The 21,819-nt window shown below is 37.2% G+C and overlaps 2 protein-coding genes across 3 annotated transcripts in view; both read left to right on the top strand.

Moving 5' to 3' along the window:
- Positions 1–8,187, top strand: part of C9 (complement C9) — an 87,641-nt gene extending 79,454 nt beyond the window's left edge. Inside the window, exons 11-12 of the mRNA XM_012460046.2 lie at positions 3,443–3,671; positions 7,105–8,187. Of these exons, the coding sequence (XP_012315469.2) occupies positions 3,443–3,671; positions 7,105–7,139 (264 nt within the window). The 3' untranslated portion in view covers positions 7,140–8,187. The remainder of the gene's footprint in view (positions 1–3,442; positions 3,672–7,104) is intronic.
- Positions 8,188–14,370: 6,183 nt separating this feature from the next.
- The window catches only part of FYB1 (FYN binding protein 1), a 157,925-nt gene continuing 150,476 nt past the window's right edge, over positions 14,371–21,819 (top strand). The window contains exon 1 of one of the 2 annotated variants that reach the window (XM_012460041.3): positions 14,371–14,475. In XM_012460041.3, coding sequence (XP_012315464.2) covers positions 14,473–14,475 — 3 coding nt within the window. In that variant the 5' untranslated portion in view covers positions 14,371–14,472. The remainder of the gene's footprint in view (positions 14,476–21,819) is intronic. The other variant, XM_012460045.3, reaches the window with a different exon arrangement.

The raw sequence follows: 21,819 nt of genomic DNA, 5'->3' as shown, positions 1-21,819 counted from the left end.
ATTTTTCAGTGACATTTCATTTGGTATAAAATTCTGGGTTTACACGTTTTTAGGTCTTTTTTGTTTTGTTTTTTGTCTTTCAGTACTTAAAGATATTAATCCTTGTCTTCTGGCTTGCATAGTTTTTAGATAAACAGAGCTGTAACACTTATCTTTCACCTTCTGTTTGTAGCATTTCCTTTTATTGTCATTGCCTTAAAGATTTCCTTTTAATCTTTGGTTTTCCGCAATTTGAATGGGATGTCTATGGATATTTGTTCATTTTTTATTCTGCTTGAAGTTCCCCAAGCTTCTGAAGTCTATGATTTGATTATTTAATTACTTTTGAAAAATTTTTGGTCATTATGTCTTCAAATATTTCTTCTACCAGAATCACATTATCTTTCTCCTCTCTCAACCCCTTCTTCTAACCTCCTCACTTTTTTCTATTATTCAAATAATATATGTGCTATAGTCTTTCATATTTCCCCACACTCTTGGAAGCTCAGTTCTGGGTTCCCTCCTCCCAACCCTTTTATCTCTTTGTATTTTAATTTGGTTAATTTCTACCAACCTTTTATTAGGCTTACTGATTCTTTCTTTTGCTGTGTCAAATCTGCTGAGAAACTCATCAAATATATTCTTCATCCCTTTTAACATGCTTTTTATTTTTTACATTTCCATTTGACTCTTTTTATAATATTATTGATTGTATCTAGTAAAGTCAAATTATTGATTGTATCTAGTAAATTCAATCTAATTTCAAAATACTAATGCTTTTTCCTAAACTGTTTCTAAGATTTTCTCCATTATCTGTTTCTTTTTTGAGCAATTTTTCTCTGATAATACATAGGTGCAAAATTATTTTTAACCTACTTTTTACTCATAAAATATCTTGATGTTTTTCGCCAAGTCTGAATATTCTCTGTCATTAGCTTTTCAGATATTGCTTCTTAGGTATTCTGTCCTTTGTTCTCTTTCTTGGGCTTGAAATACATGGATCTTTTTCCTTCCCACGGTAACACTTATGCTTCCTGCCCTGTTTCTGTATAACTCATCCTTTTGTCTCTTCATGCTTTATTGTCAATATTTTCTTCTAACCTATATTCCAATTTATTAAATTGCTTTAGTATTACCACATTTGCTATTTAACTAATTCATTAATTTGTGTTCTAATATTTGTTTCTTTTTTCAAATCTATTTTTACGAACTTCCGGTTCTTTGCTAAAATTTTCAGTCTTGTCTCTTATCTCCCTGCATATGCAAACAGTTAAAGTCTGATAATTATTTAAAGTCTGATAACACAAACTGGCAGCCACAATAGCTGTTTCTATTTTCCATTATTTCCGCTGGTCTCATTCATGTTGTCTTATTTCCTTGTGTGCCTAGTTATTTTTACTGTGAGCTAGATACTGTACTTAAAATTGTTATAGGAGTAGCTTGATGTCTGAGATAATTTCATATATTCATATATTCCTCCAAAAACTATATTTATATTTGGAAAGCTTCTAGGATACCCACTAATGAGCCAAGATTATTTTAATCCAAACTGAGCTACAGTTTCTGCCAGGGCTCTCCTTCTTCCACTTCCCTCTTAGTCCCCAAATCAAAGGATAGCATGTCTACCTTGGTTGACCTGAATTCCAGTGTTTTCTCTTCAGCCCAGTAATGTGTTGCTCTACCTCCTAGTCCTTCTGTTACCTCTTGCTGAATTAGGAAATGTGTCAAGAGGACTAGTAGCCCTCAAATACTGGGCCCACCTCTTGGATTACCACCTCCTCCCAGATCTTAACTCAGTAATTTTTTATTTTCTTATTAGTTCTCCAGAGCCTTTTAGCAGTTTTTAAAAAATGTTTGGTTTTATTTTGTTCAGCCTTTCTCATTGTCTTTAGGTAAAAGATTAGTCCACATTATTTAATCCATCATTACTCTTCTGCAGGAATTTGTGTAGGTGTGTGTTTTTAGCTCTGCTCTCTAGATTCTCATTTCTTTTAAGTTTTGTGGTCTCTTGTTTTAAAGTGCTATGCCACCAAAGTGCCTCTATTTCTAACAGTTTATTCATTCAAAAAGCTCTTGCTAGTTACACAATTGAATTTGCTTAAATTAAGTGAACATATAAATTTCCCTATATATGTTATGGTATCTCCATTATAAGAACCTCTTAATTTTTTTCTGTGATCAAGCTACACAATAGATCTTCTGAACTTACTCCTTCTGTCTAATTAAAATTTTGAATATTTTGAACAACATCTCCCCAATCCTCTCCTCTATTTAAAAACATTTAAAATTCTTCACTATATGCCTGGAATAGTCTTCTCTCTGCCATGACACCTTCAAACCTCAGCTCAACATTTATTGTCAAAGCCTTTCCAAACTTCCTTGATTTCAGTGTAGCAACTGTATATCTTACTGCAGGAATTCGAGTGTGCAAAATAAGTAACTTTACTTCATTTTCTTTATATTTAATTAAATTTGATTTTGAGATCCTGTCTCTCCATGTTGCTAGAAAATTCACCTTTTATTTGTTTGTGGGATGGGGCTCAGGAAATTTTTTCCCTGTTGTCTAAATTGGTACAAAAATCCTGACACTTCTGTCCAGGAAATGGAGATATAATTTACATATATCTTTAGTTCATTGTAGTCACCCTAATAACCTCATTGTTTAGGCTCACATGCTCACTAGAACTCAAACATTTCCAAGCGCTCCATGCCAGGTTTGTAAAAGGAAATCACTGACAAAACTGAATTCCTGATGCTTTGTATGCAGCTTCCTTAAGGCACCCCACAGGTCCTGCTACCTCCCAAAATAGCTGCTAAATATCTAGCTATGGTTTCCTGTTACTTGAGGTATATACTAACCTCAATCCCCTTTCTATTCTGGAGGAATCTCTTTTCTTGGTGACGTTCTTCTATGCGCCTTACCTCAGCAAAAATTTCTCAATGAATTTAGACTTTTAGGGGGGCAGGGGAAGGAAGAAATAAGAAAAAGGTTGCCTTCAGGGGACATTCTGAACTTGGCCTGCACACAAACCTCCTCTTACACAAGAGATAGTAAGCATCTGCTTACCTTCTGGAAGAGGAGAAGAAGGAAGAAGGCAGCGAAAACAATTCACAAAAAAAAAAGTCAATAAATTATCCATCCAGAAATTTAAGTACCTCAGTTATTCATTTTTAAAGCATATATACCTGTTTTCTGTAGCACCTATCACAGTTTCTATTTGAAATTTATGCATGATTATTTTATTACTATCAGTTCCTTAACTCCATAATATGACCTCCCTGAGGAGGGAACATCTTGACTAGTTCTGATTATTTAAAAGCTAACATCACATCTGGCAATAACATACATTCGATAAGCTTTTGTTGAATTAATGAATCAGTGAATAAATAATTGAGTAAACAGTATTCTATAAGCTCTCTCAGTTAAAAATGACCTAAAATTAAATGTTTTTCTTCCTTTCAGCTGTCTCCTATATATAATCTGATTCCAGTGAAAATGAATAATGCACACATAAAGAAACAAAACTTTGAAAGAGCCATAGAAGACTATATCAATGAATTTAGTGCAAGAAAATGTCACTCATGCCAAAATGGAGGTACAGTGATTCTAATTGATGGAAAGTGTGTATGTACCTGCCCATTCAAATTTGAGGGAACTGCCTGTGAAATCAGTAAACAAAAAATTCCTAAAGGTAAGGACGATTTATTTTATGTAATTGAAGACAAAAATGTGTACTCTGGGGATATTTAATTTGAAAACTAGCTCTTGAATTAATTTGTACTAAATTTCTAGGTTATTTATATAAACAGGATAAAGATTGAGTGAATAGTGAAAATGGGTAAATCAGCATTTATGTGTTATTTTAACATCTTGTATGTATTAAAATAGAATTATAAATAAGTAATACATTATAATTATTGTATTACTCTTTAAGTATAAAATTATTCCTATGGAAAGTTTACAGAAATATAACAAGTATCCAGTTATTCACTATCTAGAATTGATGAATGGTAATACATATATATCATATATACTTTTTATAAATGTATATATTATATACTGTGCATATGTGTTCATGTGTGTACACATAGACATATATACTTCAAAACCCTTTTTAAAGAAAAAACAATAATACATCCAGTGAATTGCTTTGTACCACATCCCCTCCCCTCAAAAAAGTTCTATTGCCTTTTCTCTCTTCTACTACTCAGATACAATCACTTTCATTAAATTGGTGTGTATCTTTCTAGTTCATATTTTTGTGCTTGTACTAAATATGTATGTACCAGTGAAAAATATGTGATATTGTTTTGTATGTTTTTAAATTTTATATAAATGACATTTACTAGATTTTTATTTTACATTCTTAACTGTATTAGTGTTTTTAAAAACTGAGATTCTGTATTGTATTCTAAAGTTAACCATAAAGAAACACATTATTTTACATTTTAAAAAATACTTTTCATTATGAATTTGGGGGTACATGTGAAGGTTTATTACATGGACATATTGTATAATGGTAAGCTTTGGGCCTCTGGGGTACCATCACCCAAATAGTGAACACTGTACCCAATAGGTAATTTTTCAGCCCTCATCCCTCCCCCATCTTCACCATTTTTGGAGTCCCTACTTTCTATTATTTTCATCTTTATCTCCGTACATACCCATTGTTTAGCTCCCACTTACAAGCTAGAACTATTTAATTTTCTGTTGCTGAGTTACTTCACTTAGGATGATGACCTCCAGCTCCCTCCATTTTGCTCCAAAAGACATGATTTCATTCTCTTGTATGGCTGAATAATATTCTATGGTCTATATGTACTACACTTTCTTTATCCAATTATCCATTGATGGACATGAAAGTTGATTCCATGACTTTGCTCTTGTATAGTGCTGCCATAAACATGTGTGCAGGTGTCTTTTTTATATAAAAAGTGATTTTCCTCTGGGTAGATACCCAGTAGTGGGATTGTTGAGTGGTAGTCCTATTTTTAATTCTTTAAGAAATCATCTCTATTCGCTTACCATATAATAAATTAACTTGAGATAGATTAAAGACTTAAATGTAAAACTTGAAACTATAAAAATCCTAGAGGAAAATCTAGGAAAAACCCTTCTGGACTTGGCCTAGACAAATAATTTATAAGTAAGACCTCAAAAGCAAATGCAATAAAAACGAAAATAGACAAAGAGGACTTGATTAAATGATTTTATTCCTTACAAGTAAACATGACTTCAGCCATGTTTCTAAATACTAAGAGTTTCTGCTTAGCCTTTCAGTCTGGTAGAATTATTCAGACTCCTAATAGATAAGTGAGATCTTAGTCCAAGTGTTAATATCACAAGATTAGCTACTAAGATTAACTTTCTATGGCAATCATTGTTTGATTGGACAAATACAGTTTCCTGCAACAAAATTCTAAAACATTGATATGGTTTCCTAAAGTAAAGATTCACAGCCTCGTTTATCTTTCAAACATACTTTCATCTCTTACAATACAAATTTTTAATATTTTAAGAATTTTTTTACACTTCTTAACAAATGACTTAGAAACTCAATGATATGGTGACAAAACATGTAAGTTAGATTTTAACTTTTAGCATAATTGACATATAAATGTATGCTAACTCTGTCTCTCATCTGTCTAATGTTTTAATCTAGTGCTTTGTATTCCAAAAAAACGTTTGTACTCTCCAAAACTTTATCCTACTTGGTGCTTAGCACTTCTGTTTTCTACCTGTTTCTCACTATGTAGAATATTCTGCTGATTTCTCTATGATTTCTTCAGTTCTGCGTTCTAATTTTCCAATTCTTTTATTCAACCATGTGTAGTTTATCCATTTGCTGCTCTACTGAGATTATTTTAAAAGTATTTTTCTGAAATTTTGATTTGGTTATTTTTCAAATCTCTTTTTTCTCTTGTCTAGTTTACTGGATTATTTTCCTATCTTTATCTCTTTATGGAACTCTTTCAGATTGTTCCAGTAGATAGTTTCTGCAGTGCAATTCTCTGCTAAGTCTACCAATTCATTCTCATGGTACATTATTCTTTCTTCATTACTTAGTGTTATTTTTAAATTTCAGGTTTAGTTTTGGTGGGAATTATTTCCTGTGGAAACCCTATCTTCCCTGGATACTGAACATATTCCTAGGGTTAGTTTGCTTCTTAGGAGGTCCTATCGTTTTCATCAGTCTTGCACCAGATTTTTATGTAAATTTCTTGGTTCGAGTTCCAGATTTTGTGTTTCATAGATAATGAATATCAAGATCCCTTCCCCAATATATAAAATTATCTTAGATCACTAGGCATTTTTTGGTTGATTCTTCAAACCTGACCCAGGATGGCCAACCAGCTTCTTGCTGAGATATTAGACATCATTTTCTTGCTGAATTATTCCCTCAAGTTAGATCATCCAAGGATCCATTTTGCCATAGAATGTTCTAGTTTCCAATTAACACTGAGCCTACCCCCATGATGAGATTGAAGACCATAACACGTCATCTTTCTTTTTCTATACCATTTACTTAGCTTGGAACGCTTCCAACTTTCTCCCCTTCAACTAACCGAACCTCCTCCTCTATTCCTTGTGTGTGTTTCTACTCCTAGACCAATGATTCTTAGCCAGGTTGATCATTGGATTTATCTGGAAAAGAAAAGAAACAAACAAAACAGATGTCTATCCTCAGCCAATTAAAGCAAAACAGCTATGGTTGATCCTGCCTAGGCATGGGATTTTTTGTTTTTTGGATTTTTAAAAAATCTACTGTTTATTCTAATCTTTAGCCAGGGTTAAACACTTCTATTTTGAACCCAGGCCAATTAGCATCTCTTTGATGAAACTTTCTCCAGTTTCTTCAGGAATCAGTTATCTATCTATGCTCCCTGAGAACTTTCCCTCTGTTTTCCAGCACTAATCTCATTGACTCTCTGTATACAAGATAAATAGCCCTTTCTAAGTATGAAAACGTGCCTTGACTCTTAAACCACATTCTATTCCCAGCATCTAGACAGTATGGCACAGCGTGGTGCAACAGGATAAGAGGGTGAATATGTAGATGGGTGATATAACCAAAGTAAAACCCTTTTGATGATTAATATTTGATACTCATTTGTTTTCTCTAGGATTACCAGCCCTCGCCTTCCCTCATGAAGAATAGAGCTCTTGGCTTCTCTCAGCTCCAGTGGAAGACAAGAACACCAGGACCTTCCAATTTCAAATCCTGCCCCCGAAGATAGTCTTTGTGCCAAATAAATAGCAACAGGCTTCATGAAAATCCTACCAATCTCTGAAGTCTCTACTCTCTTAGGTCTATAATTTTTTTTTTTAATTTTTCTTCTTTAAAATCCTACGATTTTCCATTTTTTTATTCTTTAATGAGGATCAACAGTGAAATATGCCAGAACTGCCTTCTCCCAGAGGCAATGCCAATCTCTTCTAACAAAACAAAATTAAATTGAAAACAGAATATTGGTTTAAAAGACTTCAAAGTAATTGTCAAACTGCTTTTTATAGTTAACATATTCTGCCAGGTCCATGACCACACGTCTGTACCACAAAATTTAACTTTTATTTACATCTTTATGTTTGGTTTGGTTATTTGCTTATGTGTGCATACATTTATTCAGCAAATACTGAGAACGAGCCACCTGCACAGCAGTTGCTTTTACTAGTCTTAGCACTACCATTTAAATCTATATGTCAAAAGGGAAGTGTGTTATATTTGTAACGAAAAACTACTAGTTTACTAAAAAGTGTTGAACTCAGGGAGACAGAGTAGAATGATGGTTGCCAGAGGCTAGAAGGGTAGTGGGGAAGGGAGAGAAAGACAAGATGGTTAATGGGTGCAAAAATCCAGTTAGATGAAAGGAACAACATATATAGTGCTCAGTAGTGCAGTCGAGTGACTATAAACTACTAAATTATGTGAAATTGCCTCCATTTGATCATATTTTACAAGAAAAAAATCAATTTTATATGGTCCAATTTAATACCTAGCTTATGAATTGTATAAGGTAAGGTTAGCTACCTGAGAAGCTGATTAACATTGGCTATGCAATCTTATCCATTAGAGAATATGGTACTTAGGGTCTGAGATCTTTTGAAAAGGTCTGAGAACTCTTGAAAGAAAGAAAGAAAAAGAAAGAGTATATCAAAATACAAAAAGAAAAATGCAAAATCAAAATTAATAAACGTTTAAACATCAACATGTATCATGCTTTTATTGTTAATGTTAATAAACATTTCACAAATTTATAAATAAATTATATAACTTTTTCACACTTAGCAGAAATTATCAAGAATACATTTGACTGATGGGAGATAACACTGACTAAATTACCTATGTGCAAATAATTTCAAAAGCAACATTTTAAAAACAATTTTCAAGATTGTTTTTAAATAGCAAAGAAAAAGATTACTGGATGTGGAATGCATTTTAATGTTAGGTATGATATGGAGATGATGCTAATAAACAGGCCCTGGCCCTTAAGGGCCTTACATTTGCCCTGGGAGCTCAAGAAAAGGCCTGGCCCCTGCCCTTCAAAACACTGTGTGAATTAGAGAGAAGATTTGTCATATGTGTATAAATACTGAACTCTGTTCTTGAACAATCCACTATTGAGAGTGTGAGTTTTTGATGGAGAGCATCTGGCTCAAGACTGTTATTAGAGTAACACCTGAGAATTCCTTCCACCCTTGGGAAGTACAAATGTCAAACAATAAAAGAGCTGAGCCTTGACCAGACCCTCTCGGGTTAGCTTAATAATTTATCAGAGTCCTTTCTAGGGTAATGAATAGCAGGAATAGCCTAGGTTCACACTTGGAGAGTCCGCCAACATCTTGCCACAGGTGGTATATCTGATGATAGAGCTTCTCCAGCAGGGAGCACCATTGAGACACCAGAAACTGCTCAACAGTAATCAACACAGAGCAGAAAGTCTCCAGGCCTAAACTAAAGGAGAATCTCTAGAAACTGGGAGAGATGAGGACCTACCAGGCCTAGCATGGGTCAGCATGGACTGTGTTTGGAGAAAGTGATGTAGCTTAGTCCACCCAGATGGAGTACATTATAGGTGGCCCCTGCCCCACATGCTGTCTGAGGGGGTGCACCACCAAATTCAAGGAAAGGGACAGGTGGAGACAACATCCTTATGAAGCCCAGGCCAGTAAGTTGAGTCATTATACTAAATCACTATCAAAAGAAGCCAGTATCAAAAGAAGTTAGAGAAGTGAGATGTTTATTTATGTTCACTAGAGCCTGATGGATACAGGAAGTTCAGAGTCTTGCTACATTTTTACATTTTTCCCTTTTTATACTCAAAATCAGGTCACTTATTCATTCTACTGATCACAGAGTAGACAGTCAACATACACCTGTTGTCTAATGTTCGAAGTGTGGGTCAGCATTCTCACCCTGGCTTTACACAATTGTCTCTCCTGCAAGGCCTTTTGATTGTGTAGTGGGACCCAACGATAGCATCTCCTAAATTAGTCTCCCAATAGTTACTTATGAAAACAGCCCAAAATGGTAGATGGTATGGTCTGGTTCTGTGTCGCCACCCAAACATCATCTCAAATTGTAATCCCCATGTGTTGAGGGAGGGACCTGGTGGGATGTGATTGGATCATAGGGGCATTTCCCCCATGCTGTCCTTGTGATAGATGAGTCAATTCTCACGAGAGCTGATCAAAGGCTAGCTCTGTATTTTTCCTTAATAAAACAATTTTTACATACACACACATAATTCACAGGACAGTCAAATATCTGTCTTGTGACAGATATTTGGCCCCTAGCCTTTGTTCTTCCACCTCTACTTCATGCCCATTACCTACCATCATGCTAAGAGCAGCAAATAGCTCATAAAGAGAGAGAGAAAGAATGAATGAAAGAAAGAAAAGAGAAAGAGAGAGGGAGGGAAGAAAAGAAGGGAAGGAGGGAAAGGAAGGAAAGAAAGAAGGAGAGAAAGAAAAAAAGAATTAACAAAAGAAAGAAAAAAGAATAAAAGGAGGAAAATGAAAAATAGATCCACTTTTCATGTGGGACTTTAATTTTATTCATTAAAGAGCAAATTATCATTAACAAAACGGCAAAAGCAATAAGCAACCCCATGAGAGTGTGTGTCAGTTAAATCTTGTCTTTGAGACCCATTGAAGCAAAAAGATTATGACTTAGATTCTGCTTCTGTGAAACATATGCAAGGACAAAAGAGGTGAGAAGTATGAGAAGAAAACAGCAGAACCCAACAGACCCACAGAGCTCATGCATCCCCCAAAAACCCAAAGAGAGGGTATGATACAAAAAATGGACAAAATTACAAAAAACAAAAAGCAAGGTAATATATTACCTAGAATTTTTCTTTAAGTGTTATTCTTTGTCTCTTTGCTCTCCAAGTTAATTGGTTTGATAAAAACTCCTTACGTGAAGTCTAGATTAAATTTTTCATTGCCCTATTTTAGCAGATTATTTTTAGAGTAGTAAACATTCACCTGGAATTGGGTTTAAATTGTAAAGACAAATGCTCCCTTCTTTTCTTGAGTTTCAATACAATTTTCTCATTCCATTAGAATGTGGTGGAAACTCTCCTTTTAGCCAAAAGTAAGTTGATTAATAAGCTATTTCTTTCAGAGCACTGATGTTCTGAAAGAGTTAAGACCCTCTTTCATTAAAAGTAGAAAGTACAGGAGTGAAAAGTTCACTTTGTTTTTCAAACAAAAAGTGAAAGAGAAATAACCCAAATCAAGGAAGTGCCCACTTCCTCCTGCATAGCCTCCTTGAGCATGCGTGTTCTTATTCTGCTTTTTCCTGCTACTTCCCATTGGCTATTTCATATCTAGCCAAACAGGGAGACTGAATTTCCTTGAATTTTTATGAATCTACTTGTGAGTTTGCTTTAATTTCATGATCAAAAAGCAGCACTGTAATGACCATCTCTTAGTGTTTGGCAATATTTCAGCCAAAGGCTCTCTTATAGCTTCCCATAAATGATGGGTTTCAAGGAAGGTTGTACACATGCAAAACTGGTGTATAAAATGTACATTGCTTTTATCACATTCTGAAAGGAACTCATGAGACAAAAAAAAAGTGTTTAAAAATAGCTGACCTAAGATCTTAGAGTGAGCAAAAGAAGTATGAAAATTAATTCTCATTGGAGCAGTTTCCAATCTAGTTGGAGAGCCAAACCTAACACACACAATACAATTAGAGAACCATAAAAGGCAAACATACTAAGAGCTTGGTTTTGTAGTGTGGCCTGCAGGCTTCCAGGAAAAGGGGGACATCAGTGAGCTGGCAGCAGAGAAGCCTTCTTGTAAAAGGTGAGATTCAACATCACTCTGTTCTATCTCAGGGGTCTTAGCCAGGCACATTACTGTTGGGCACATAGAGTAGATGACTATTTGTTTCTTCTCTAAAATGTTAGACATTTAGGTTATAAAAATTAAAATGTATCAGAGGAGTTTATAACTATTTCTAACCTTCTATGCTAACAATTAACCATGCTTCCTCTAAGGCCTAATACCTGTATTTCCAGCACCTTGGGAGGCCAAGGCAGGTGGATCACGAGGTCAGGATTTTAAGACCAGCCTGGCCAAGATGATGAAACCCTGTCTCTACTAAAAATACAAAAATTAGCCAAGTGTGGTGGCACATGCCTATAGTCTCAGCTACTCGGGAGGCTGAGGCAAGAGAAGTGCTTGAACCCAGGAGGCAGAGGTTGCCGTGAGCTGAGATGGCACCACTGCACTCCAGCCTGGGGGACAGAGCAAGACTCCATCTCAAAAAAAAAAAAAAAAAAAAGCCTAATAGATAGAACACTGACAATGCTTTTCAGTAATAATCATTAGTATTACTCAGATTTTATTAGTGCTCTCTCCTTTATCTACTTCCAAGCTGACTTTAAAAAATAAAGTTGGTTTTCCCTAGCTACCCTGTGCTTCTAGACCTCACAGTCTCCACCTAGCCACTGCCTTCAGTGAGTTACTGAAGGGGCAGACTCATTGATGCCACCATTGCCTGAACAAAAACTGGTTTTCAGAATAAAAACTTATGAAAAGAGAGTATATACCCAAGTATGTAAAGAATTATAATCACTTTTGCATTGTCTAAGTTACTTCTCCCTTCTACTAGCAGGAATAATTGCAGTGCCCACACTGCGAAAACATAGGTTTACCATTTTTAGATGGTATCACTATGCTGTCTGTCATCTTTGTTGCATTTCCTGTTTCATCTTCCTGCTCAGGAACTTACATACTGAGGTTTGGCTTCACAGGAGATATGCTCACATATGTGATGTTTGACATATGTTTTTAAAGTAACATGATTATGTTTTAAAAACTAAATATGAAAATATACTTGTGGACTACAAGTTATAGTTGGGAGCTTCAACTCTTTTTTTCTTATGGCAAAAGCAATAAGCAACCCCATGAGAGTGGAATTGAAAATAATACTTTTCTTATATATGTGTGTTTGAAAGACCACTATATTTATTTCAATAACAACTAAAAATTACCTTAATCTGCATTTGGAAATAAGCCCAAATTGAAACGGAATTCAGATGGATGAATTGAAATTAAAAATTCTCTTAACCAGAGACTTACCTAATAAATTACACCGTTAACTGAATAATTGCTGGATTCCTGTTTATCATGTAATTTGTGTCCAACTTACTGGCATAGAGGGCAAATCATAGAATGACAAAGATTAAGCAATTCTTATGCAGCACATAGGGAAAATATGTTGATTAACTTAGTGGTAAACAGTGTCAGAGTGTCAGTATTATTTCTACCCATAAGACTGGCCTGGGGATCTGTTCACTATCTTGCTAGTATGAGTCACCTGCTCCTTCTTTTAGGCAAAGGCTCTCAAACTTGCACGTACATTAGAATCACCTGGGGCACTTTGAAATACACCAGTGCCTGGGTTTCAGTCCCAGAGATTTTCATATAATAACCTGGGGTAAGGCCTGGGAGCTGAGACTATTTAAAACATCCCAGGTGATTTTAATGTGCAGCCAGGTTGAGAACCATTGCTTTAGAGTGGTTCTCTTTACCCTAAGCTGCATCTGCACTGTGATGGTCTCTATTCCAACAGACAGTAGACTAGAGGCTTTCCAGTGAAGGTAAAAATGTTTCCATTTCAAAGCATTCTAGAAAATGTGTTCTACCAAAAAAGATGCCTGGCTCCCATACATCAGTCTTGCTTTGATCTTCCTCCTCTATTTATTCATTAAGCATTTATTATGTGTAAGATACTGTGCAATTTCAGATTCCTGACCATCCACCCAGATTCTGACCATGCCTCAAACCCCTCTTTATAATATGTAAAGTTTTCAGGACAATATCAGTTTCTACCTCTGGAACTCAACCTCTGCCCTGGCTTTTGCCTGTCATATGAATCTGCATTTCTGATTATATCTTAATTTTGAAAACATTTTTATTTTAAGGAATAAATAACAGGTGACATCTTTTTTGAAAAGGGATTTTGTATGGATGTAGGAAGTAATTAGTGTTTGATCAGCATCAAGTATAGAAATTTGGTGACCTTACAGTAAATAAGCACTGTAATACTTAAAACAAGATCTAGAAGTTTGCAACCACCAAAAAAGGAATCCTGCCTTTCCTTTGCCATGGAAAACAAAGATGACCTTCCACCCTTGAACTACTTTAGTAGAAGGCTATATATCAGAATGTGTTTAGAGAGGTACATGGATGATTCGAAAGTCTGACTAATTGAGATCAAATCCCTTGCCCTTAATGTCTGATGCTAACAAATGTTAACCCCAAAATTAGCAGATGAACCTAGATTGAGCTGTACTTTTTTTTATGGAAATGAATGATATTCTATGATAAGCTTATGAGTGTTTCCATCATTTAAATACTGGTAATATGAATTTAAATACAATCGGAGTTGTTCATTAAAATTATCATGATACTTTTGTTCTTTTTAATAATGATTATAGTTATGTTTTTACACAAGTGCTATATACCCAAGATAGAAAACTTGAAAAACTCCAAAAAGTGCAAAAAAGGAATTATTTGTAATAATATATCCACTCAAGTCAAACTCTATTAATTTTGGTGTGAGTCCTTCATAGATAGAGAGATGGAGAGACAGACATGCACACACATATATACACATATTTATTCAAAAATACAGAGGTTATGAAAAACAGATCAATAATGTATAACAAAATTTAATATCTAGGCACTTCTAAAAATTTCATATCAATTTTTCAGACTTGGGAGCTACACCTATACCTGTTTCTGTATTATTGAAAAATAATAACATGATAAACCTGGCTGGCTATACAAATGCTCTGAGGGTTGAGATAACATGCAAATATAGCCTCACATATCAATGTGTGAAAGCTGGATAGACCACACAGCTCAGAAAAGGAAGTACACTCTGCATAGCTAACTTGCACATTCACTATCCAAGCCACACCATCTTCGGGGTCATCGTGTGTCCGATACATCAACTCTTTTCAATCAAAATGGTAAGTAATAGATTTTATTACTCTCCCTAGTCTCCTGGCAAATGTGCTACTCCTCTCTGCATAGAACAGACAGGGTTAAGGGTGCTTCACAGCTAGGTCCTATGAGCCTTCGGGATTTTGCTCAGCTACTCATTGTTCCTTGGGCTGAGGAAGCTGCTGAGTCTTTTTCATGCCAATTGAGAGACGTGGCTTCTGGAGTTCCTTTTTTTGATTCTAGCCTTCAGAATAGAGGAAGAGCACTGTCTTACAGAAAGAAAATGTGCATTCTTTGTCTTTGCCTCTTATGATAGCTGGATGCCAGCCCCAGTAGTATAGTCAAGCTTCCTGTTATGAGCTCTTTGACTCCCAGGAAAGGACTCCAGTGGTGAAGGTCGGGAAACGTTAATGATGGTGATTGCCATTTTGATAACACGGTGGATTTTACAAAAGAACCTCTTCTGTTTGAAAATACATTTTTAAAATTTTAATTAGGAGAAGCAAACAAAGCCCAAATAGTCTAAACCTTAGGGACAGATTGTATACCCAAAGTTAATAAGAAGTCATTTTTTGGAGCATACTTAAAACGGTGAGTGGGTTCCCAGTACTACTTTAGCCTATAACATAGCTAAACTATAGCAGTAATATACTGCTTCACAATTTTCCATTATTTCCTTACAAAAAAAAGGGGGGTGGGTGGGCTCCCAAAATATATGTGGTCTAGAAGACAGCCAATTTTCTATCTTTGTCCCCTATTCCCTGATCCCCAGAAGACTGGAAATTTGTTATCCCTTCTCTTATTATGAAGAGAATACCTTCCTTTTGTCAGTCCCCAGTGAGAAGACAGAAGTTGAGATGATGACTCCAATGCTGGCACAATTGGAGGCTGGAATGCATTGCAGACATTGGAACAGGGAGAACAAAAGAGTCATTCAATGATGTATGTTGATGTGACCGTGTATTGTCTGAAAGCACCTTGAGTTATGATAGGGAAAGAGTAGAGGTGAGAGAGCATAATCTTGTCATGGGGGAGAGAGGAAGAAGGAAGAGAGATGAGGTGAGAATCACAGAGTCTTGAGAACGGGAGTGCGCAGTGGTGGAGGAAATTTTAGGACATGACCCTGTCTGCGGCAACACCTGCAGAAGGCAGTCCGGGCCCAGGTGGGAGCGGGACTTAGAAATCCCTCTACGTTTCCAAACTGGGTCTTTAGGTACAGAATTCTTAGAAAACAGCTTGACCTTAAACAAGGGCACTGTGGTTTATAAAGTGCTATTTGGATTTTCTTAGGTGACACAAGATAATAGCAAGAAAAAAGGAAGTTTAACTGGAGAGCATGTATTTGGTATAATATATGAGTGATGATTTTTTTAAAGATTACGATTTTCTTATTATAAAAGTAACACGGCCAGGCGCGGTGGCTCACACGTGTAATCCCAGCACTTTGGGAGGCCAAGAAGGGTGGATCACATGAGGTCAGGAGTTTGAAACCTGCCTGACTAAGATGGTGAAACCCCGTCTCTACTAAAAGTACAAAATTAGCTGGGGGTGGTGGCTCGTGCTTGTAATTTCAGCTACTTGGGAGGATGAGGCAGGAGAATCACTTGAACCCAGGAGATGGAGGTTGCAGCAAGCTGAGATTGTACCACTGTACTCCTGCCTGGATGATGAGTGAAACTTTGTCTAAATAAAAGGAAGGAAGGAAGGAAGGAAGGAAGGAAGGAAGGAAGGAAGGAAGGAAGGAAGGAAGGAAGGAAGGAGAAAGAAAGAAAGAAAGAAAGAAAGAAAGAAAGAAAGAAAGAAAGAAAGAAAGAAAGAAAGAAAGAAAGAAAGAAAGAAAGAAAAGAAAGCAAGAAAGAAGGAAAGAAAGACACATTTCTCAAAAAGACTTCTTAGATATATAAATAATGGACAGGTGTGGTGGCTCATGCCTGTAACCCTAGTTCTTTGGGAGGCCAAAGTGGGAGGATTACTTGAGGAGTTAGAGACCAGCCTGGGCAACAAAGCAAGATGTCATCCCTATAAAAAATTAAATAAATAAGTAAATAAATAAATCAGCCAGGCCTGGTGGTGCATGCCTGTGGTCCCACCTACTAGGAAAGCTGAGGCAGGAGGATTATTTGAGTTCAGAAGTTCAAGGCATCAGTGATCAATAATCATGTCACAGCACGCTAACCTGGGCAACACTGTTTTTCAAAAAAAAAAAGAAAGATAAATATGCAGAAATTAAACAATAAGCATATTCTATAATTCTATCAACTGAAGGACAAATCACTAGGTTAATACAGATTCTTCCAGAATGTCATCATTTTAAATACGCATTTTATAAATGTAATTTTATAAGTGTTATCATACTTTATGAACCATTTCCTCACGTTTTATTTAAAATATCTTTAATAATATCTGAGTTACAATGTCATTTTTAATGATAAATTATTTTTAATAACTGTGTAGCAGTCCAGAATTTGTTTTAATCAGTCCCATAGAATTGGAAACTTCTGTTGTCTCTTTTTATTTCCTTATGGTAATATAGACAAGACCGTCACAAGCATTTTTTACACACTTTGTCTGATTATTTTGCATTGACAGAACTATTAGCAAAGAAGCTAGGTGAAAACCTACACGTATTTAAAACTTCTACCACAAGTTACCCTGTTGTTAAGCAGCACACTTTAAGTTTCTCACTTTACAATGGCACAGTAAGTGAATTTTCCAGTGCAGTTATGGTATATACATGCCTATCTTTGTAGCGTGAAAAGGTTATACTTCAAAATTAAGTACTTCCCCTTAATTTCTCTCTCCCTCACATTGCTGCTGTCATTCTACAACAGGTGGCAGAAAGCCATGTAGCATATTCAAGAAAGGAAAACACTCTGTTTTTTCTCCTTGAAAGAGATCTGATACAGTCAACGGGCTATATCCCTGGCTTCTTCTTGATTGGTTTTGCTTACTAGTTGTTTTCCGTAAGTCACTTAAGCTTGGGTTTGTTTTCTCATCCAATGATGGTGATGATGATGACAATGATGATGATGATGATGATAGCTATCCCACAGGATTGTTGTGGAGAGTACGATTGCAATTTTAAAGCACATGTTACACTACAGACTCATGCCAGACATTGGATTGATGTTGGCTTCCTGTATTCCAGCCTCAAATAAATAGTTTCCAAAGGAGGCATAGAAACTCCTAGTGAATGCAGGAGGGGAGTGATACTGGCAGTTCAGATTGCTAAGCCCTGACATACACTATCTCATTAAATTCCTCTAACAATCCCTGCAAATGGTTATTCCTCTTCTCCCTATTTTCCAGCTGAGTAAACGGAGTCTTGAAGAGAGTTAGTAATTTTCTCACAGTCACACAGCTACTGAATATTGGGCCTGGAGTTTGAGCACAGTTCTATCTGCTCTCAGAGCCTGAGCTCATCTACATTTTGTTACATCTCAGAAAAAGTAGATTCCTAGGAAGACAAGCTGGTAGTCAAAGAAAAGCCCAGGGCTGGCCTTTAGGGGTGTCCGGGCCTATCCTCAGGCTGGTGGCCATGTCTGGTAGGCTTGAGGGTCAGCTGGCATGGCTGCTTCTGCTGTGGTCACTGCGAGTTTTCCTACTTTCAGAATGCTCACTTTATTAAAATGTTGCAGAGGCCACTGGGATGGGAGACTGAAAGAGTGCCTGGCTTCGTGGTTCTTCATCCCAGGATCCAGAAAGAGGGGTTTAGTGACTACGTAACTCCCTTCCCCACCCAAGCTCATCTGCTGTGTCACCACTGTGACCACTCCCCACCTCCCCCACTTCCTGAACTGTCCAGGAAGGGAGCAATCCAAAAGCAGACCAAGTGGTTATCAGGAAATTCACCTTTTATTGCCCTTTCCTTTAACTTATTGGTAAGGGAACTGCGAAAATGTGTGAGAATGAAGCACAAAGGCACTTGGTGTTTTATGAGGATAAACGCATCAGATATTAAGATTGATGGGCATTAGACACACGACACTGGGCTCATCTTCCAACCTAGCAAGGGGTGCTGTGTTCCAGCTCTACCTCCCCATTTCTCCTTGTGGAATCTTGACCCAATCTCTTCAGCCCTCTTTCAAGAGGCTCAGTAAAAGTACAGAGTTGACTTAAGTATTCCCCTATGTCCTTATTCAAAGTGTGATTCTAGATTTTAGAAGTGGGAGAAGAGGCAATAGACTTCTATTTTATCTGACCCTGTGGAAATTGAGTTAATCTATAGCCTTAGATCAGCTCACTTTACAGTCCTAAAATGAAAACGATAGAATGATACTTGCTCACTTGACAAGTATGTTTCAATACATTCTAAATTGAAGAAATGGAGAAATAGTTGTTCTATTCATGTACCATTTTTTTTTTGTATTTTATGCATAAACATTAGAAGGTCAGAAAAAATAAAGTAAAAATTGAGTTTGGGGTTTTTGGTTTGCTTTGCTCCTTTCATCTAGTTTTCAAGCTACATGGGAGCTCCTGACAGGAATATAGTCAAATTGTGCTGTCACTCATTCATTCAACAAAGGTTTTTTGAGCCCCTTCTTCAAGTCTGCACTCTGCTAGTCATGGGAATGGAGGATGAACAATATACGGGGTCCAGGCTGCTACCCACAGCTTACACTTAGGGTAGTGGTTCTCAAAGTTTAGCAAACATGAGAATCTCGTGGAGGGTCAGGGATGGGGCTTGAAAATGTGTATTTCTTTTCTCTTTTTTTCTTTTTCTTTTCTTTCTTTTTTTTTTTTTTTTTTTTTCTGAGACAGAGTTTTGCCCTTGTTGCCCTAGCTGGAGTTCAATGGTGCAATCTTGGCTCATTGCAACCTCTGCCTCCGGGTTCAAATGATTCTCCTGCCTTGGCCTCATGAGTAGCTGGGATTACAGGCACCCGCCACCACACCCAGCTAAATTTTTGTATTTTTAGTAGAGACGGGGTTTCACCATGTTGGCCAGGCTGGTCTTGAACTCCTGACCTCAGGTGACTCACCCACCTTGGCCTCCCAAAGTACTGGGATTACAGGCGAGAGCCACTGCACTGGCCAGAAATGTGCATTTCTAATAAGTTCTCAGGCCAGGCTTATGCTGCCGATTCAGGGCCCATGCTTGGAGAATCACTTTTCCCTGGAAGTGATAGATCGAAAACACAAAGTGAACAAATAAATAAAATGTCTTGCACTGAGCTCTGAAGGAGGCAAATGAAGAGCTGAGATAGAAAATGGAGGGGAGGCATCCTCTTGAGAGAGGTGTCTGGTCTCTGGTGAGGGGATGTTCGGGCTGAAGCAGTAGCTCTCTACTCTGGCTGCACATGGGAATCACTGCAGCAGCTTATAAAACATCCCTATTCTCAGGCCTCGAAACCAGTGAAACTGAAACTTGAAGTGGGGCTCAATGAGGGCTGAGCATTGCTACACCAAAAAGTGAGAATGAGCTGGGCATGGATCAAGTGAGGGTAGAGAGCATTTCCAGGTGAAGAAGTGGCAGATGCAAGAGATGAGGCAGGAGAAAACTTAGAGCTGCAAAAAGACCAGGATGGCTGGAGAACAAGCAAGAGAAGGAAAGAGTGACAAGAGATGGTTTTATGGAACAGGCAGCGGCTACATGAAGGCTGGGTCTTGAAGCTACCTTAGTCCATCTGGGCTGCCATAGCAAAATGCTTTATACTGGGTATCTCATAAACAACAGAAATTTATTTTTTACAGTTTGGGGGGCTGCAGAGTCCAAGATCAGAATGCCAGTTTGGTCATAGTCTGGTGAGGGCCCTCTTGCAAATTGCAGACTGCTGGGTTCTTGCTGTGTCCTCACATACCAGAAGGGACAAACAAGCTCCTCTGGCTTCTTCTATAAGGATTATTATTATCCCATATGCATTAAGTGTGGGTGGCAGCTCTATGCAAAAGAATGTTCATCTACCACTGTTTGAAACTGAAAATATGGCAACAAATCAAATGTAGAATTGAACTGCATGTGTCCAAAGGGCTATGTCTCAAAAACATGCCAATGTAGAATGAAAGAAGGCATAGAGTGAGGGCTCTGTCCTTATTTCCTAAGCACCTCGCAAAAGGCCTCACCTTCTCATACCATCAGCTTGGAGGATAGGATTTTGACAAATGAATTTTAGAGGGACACAACCATTCAGACCTGGAATTTGATAGTACTGCTCACCACGGCAGCCAGCGGAGACACCTGAGCTGAGGAATGGGTGCCATTACCTGCTTCATATTTTGAGGGTACGGCTACTTCTGAAGTGACATGCATCCTCTTCAGATAGCCTTGATCCTGGCTTGGGCCTTAAATATTGGCTTTGTTCCTCTTCTCCCTCAAAATTATGGCCCCAAATTTGATTACAGCCAAGTTAGAGAGTAAGTACAGAGTTTCTGAAGGGAACAGGTCCTAAGATGTGAAAATAAATAATCTGCCGGGCTGCGATGGGAGCCCCAATTGAGAACTGGTGTAACAGGGAAATCTGAGAATCTGGAAACCGAGCTAGAAGGTTCCCTGTGAGGGCTGGGGTTCCAACCTTCTTCCTTCAATTAAAGAGGTGATTTTTTTTTTTCTTAGGTAAACTGTGGAGGCCAATCATTGTCCTGAATAATAGGCTAATATCACTTCACACATTCCCCTGTCACCATCTCTGGCCTATTCATATCATCCCCTTCTGAAAAAGAGGATACCTACCTTCTGCAGCAAGATCTATCCCATTGCATAAAAAGAAGAAAAAACAAATCCTGTGCTATGACAAGTGAGTTTTGAGCCAAGGATAAGAGGCCCAAATTCTAGCTGATATCTTACACTCATATAACACATCAGTGCATCTAGGAGGAGATGTGAGCCACTTCTTAGAGCATGTGTTAGAATACACTAAACTTGTGGCACTCTTGCTCTTGAAGTGGGTATGCATGGGGCTCCAGCTCTTGATTTGGCAACTTCAGTGTCACTTCCCCAATTCTAGGACTGCATTCCATCGCCCTTTCTTTTCTCTCATGTCCTTCCCTTTTTAAAATATTATGAAACGCATAACAAATGCTCACATACCCATCACCTATGATTAATGCATATTACTGTTCTGGCATCTATATTAAAACTAAAAAAGAGAACGTTGAAGTCCCTTTCTGCCCCTTTCCAGTTCCATGTCCCTCCTTCCCACAGCAGAGAAACAACTATTTTAAAAGTGCGTTTCGGAATAGCCTTCCCAGCCATGATATTATGCTTTTACTTTATCTGTGTGTATAAAATAAAGGAATAAGATCCTTAAACGTATAGTATCGTTTTGCCCAGATTTTTTTTAAGATTTCTGCAATTTGCCTCCTTTCACTCTACGTTGGGGTTTTTCAAGAATATCCCTTTGGACACATGCAGTTCAATCTATTGAATTGCT

Source organism: Aotus nancymaae, unplaced genomic scaffold (assembly GCF_030222135.1).
Source record: "Aotus nancymaae isolate 86718 unplaced genomic scaffold, 86718_ANA_hifiasm-v0.15.2.pri h1tg000014l, whole genome shotgun sequence".
Classification (NCBI taxonomy): domain Eukaryota; kingdom Metazoa; phylum Chordata; class Mammalia; order Primates; family Aotidae; genus Aotus; species Aotus nancymaae.
The sequence above is the reverse complement of the archived record's forward strand: the minus strand, read 5'-3'. Positions and strand labels throughout refer to the sequence as shown.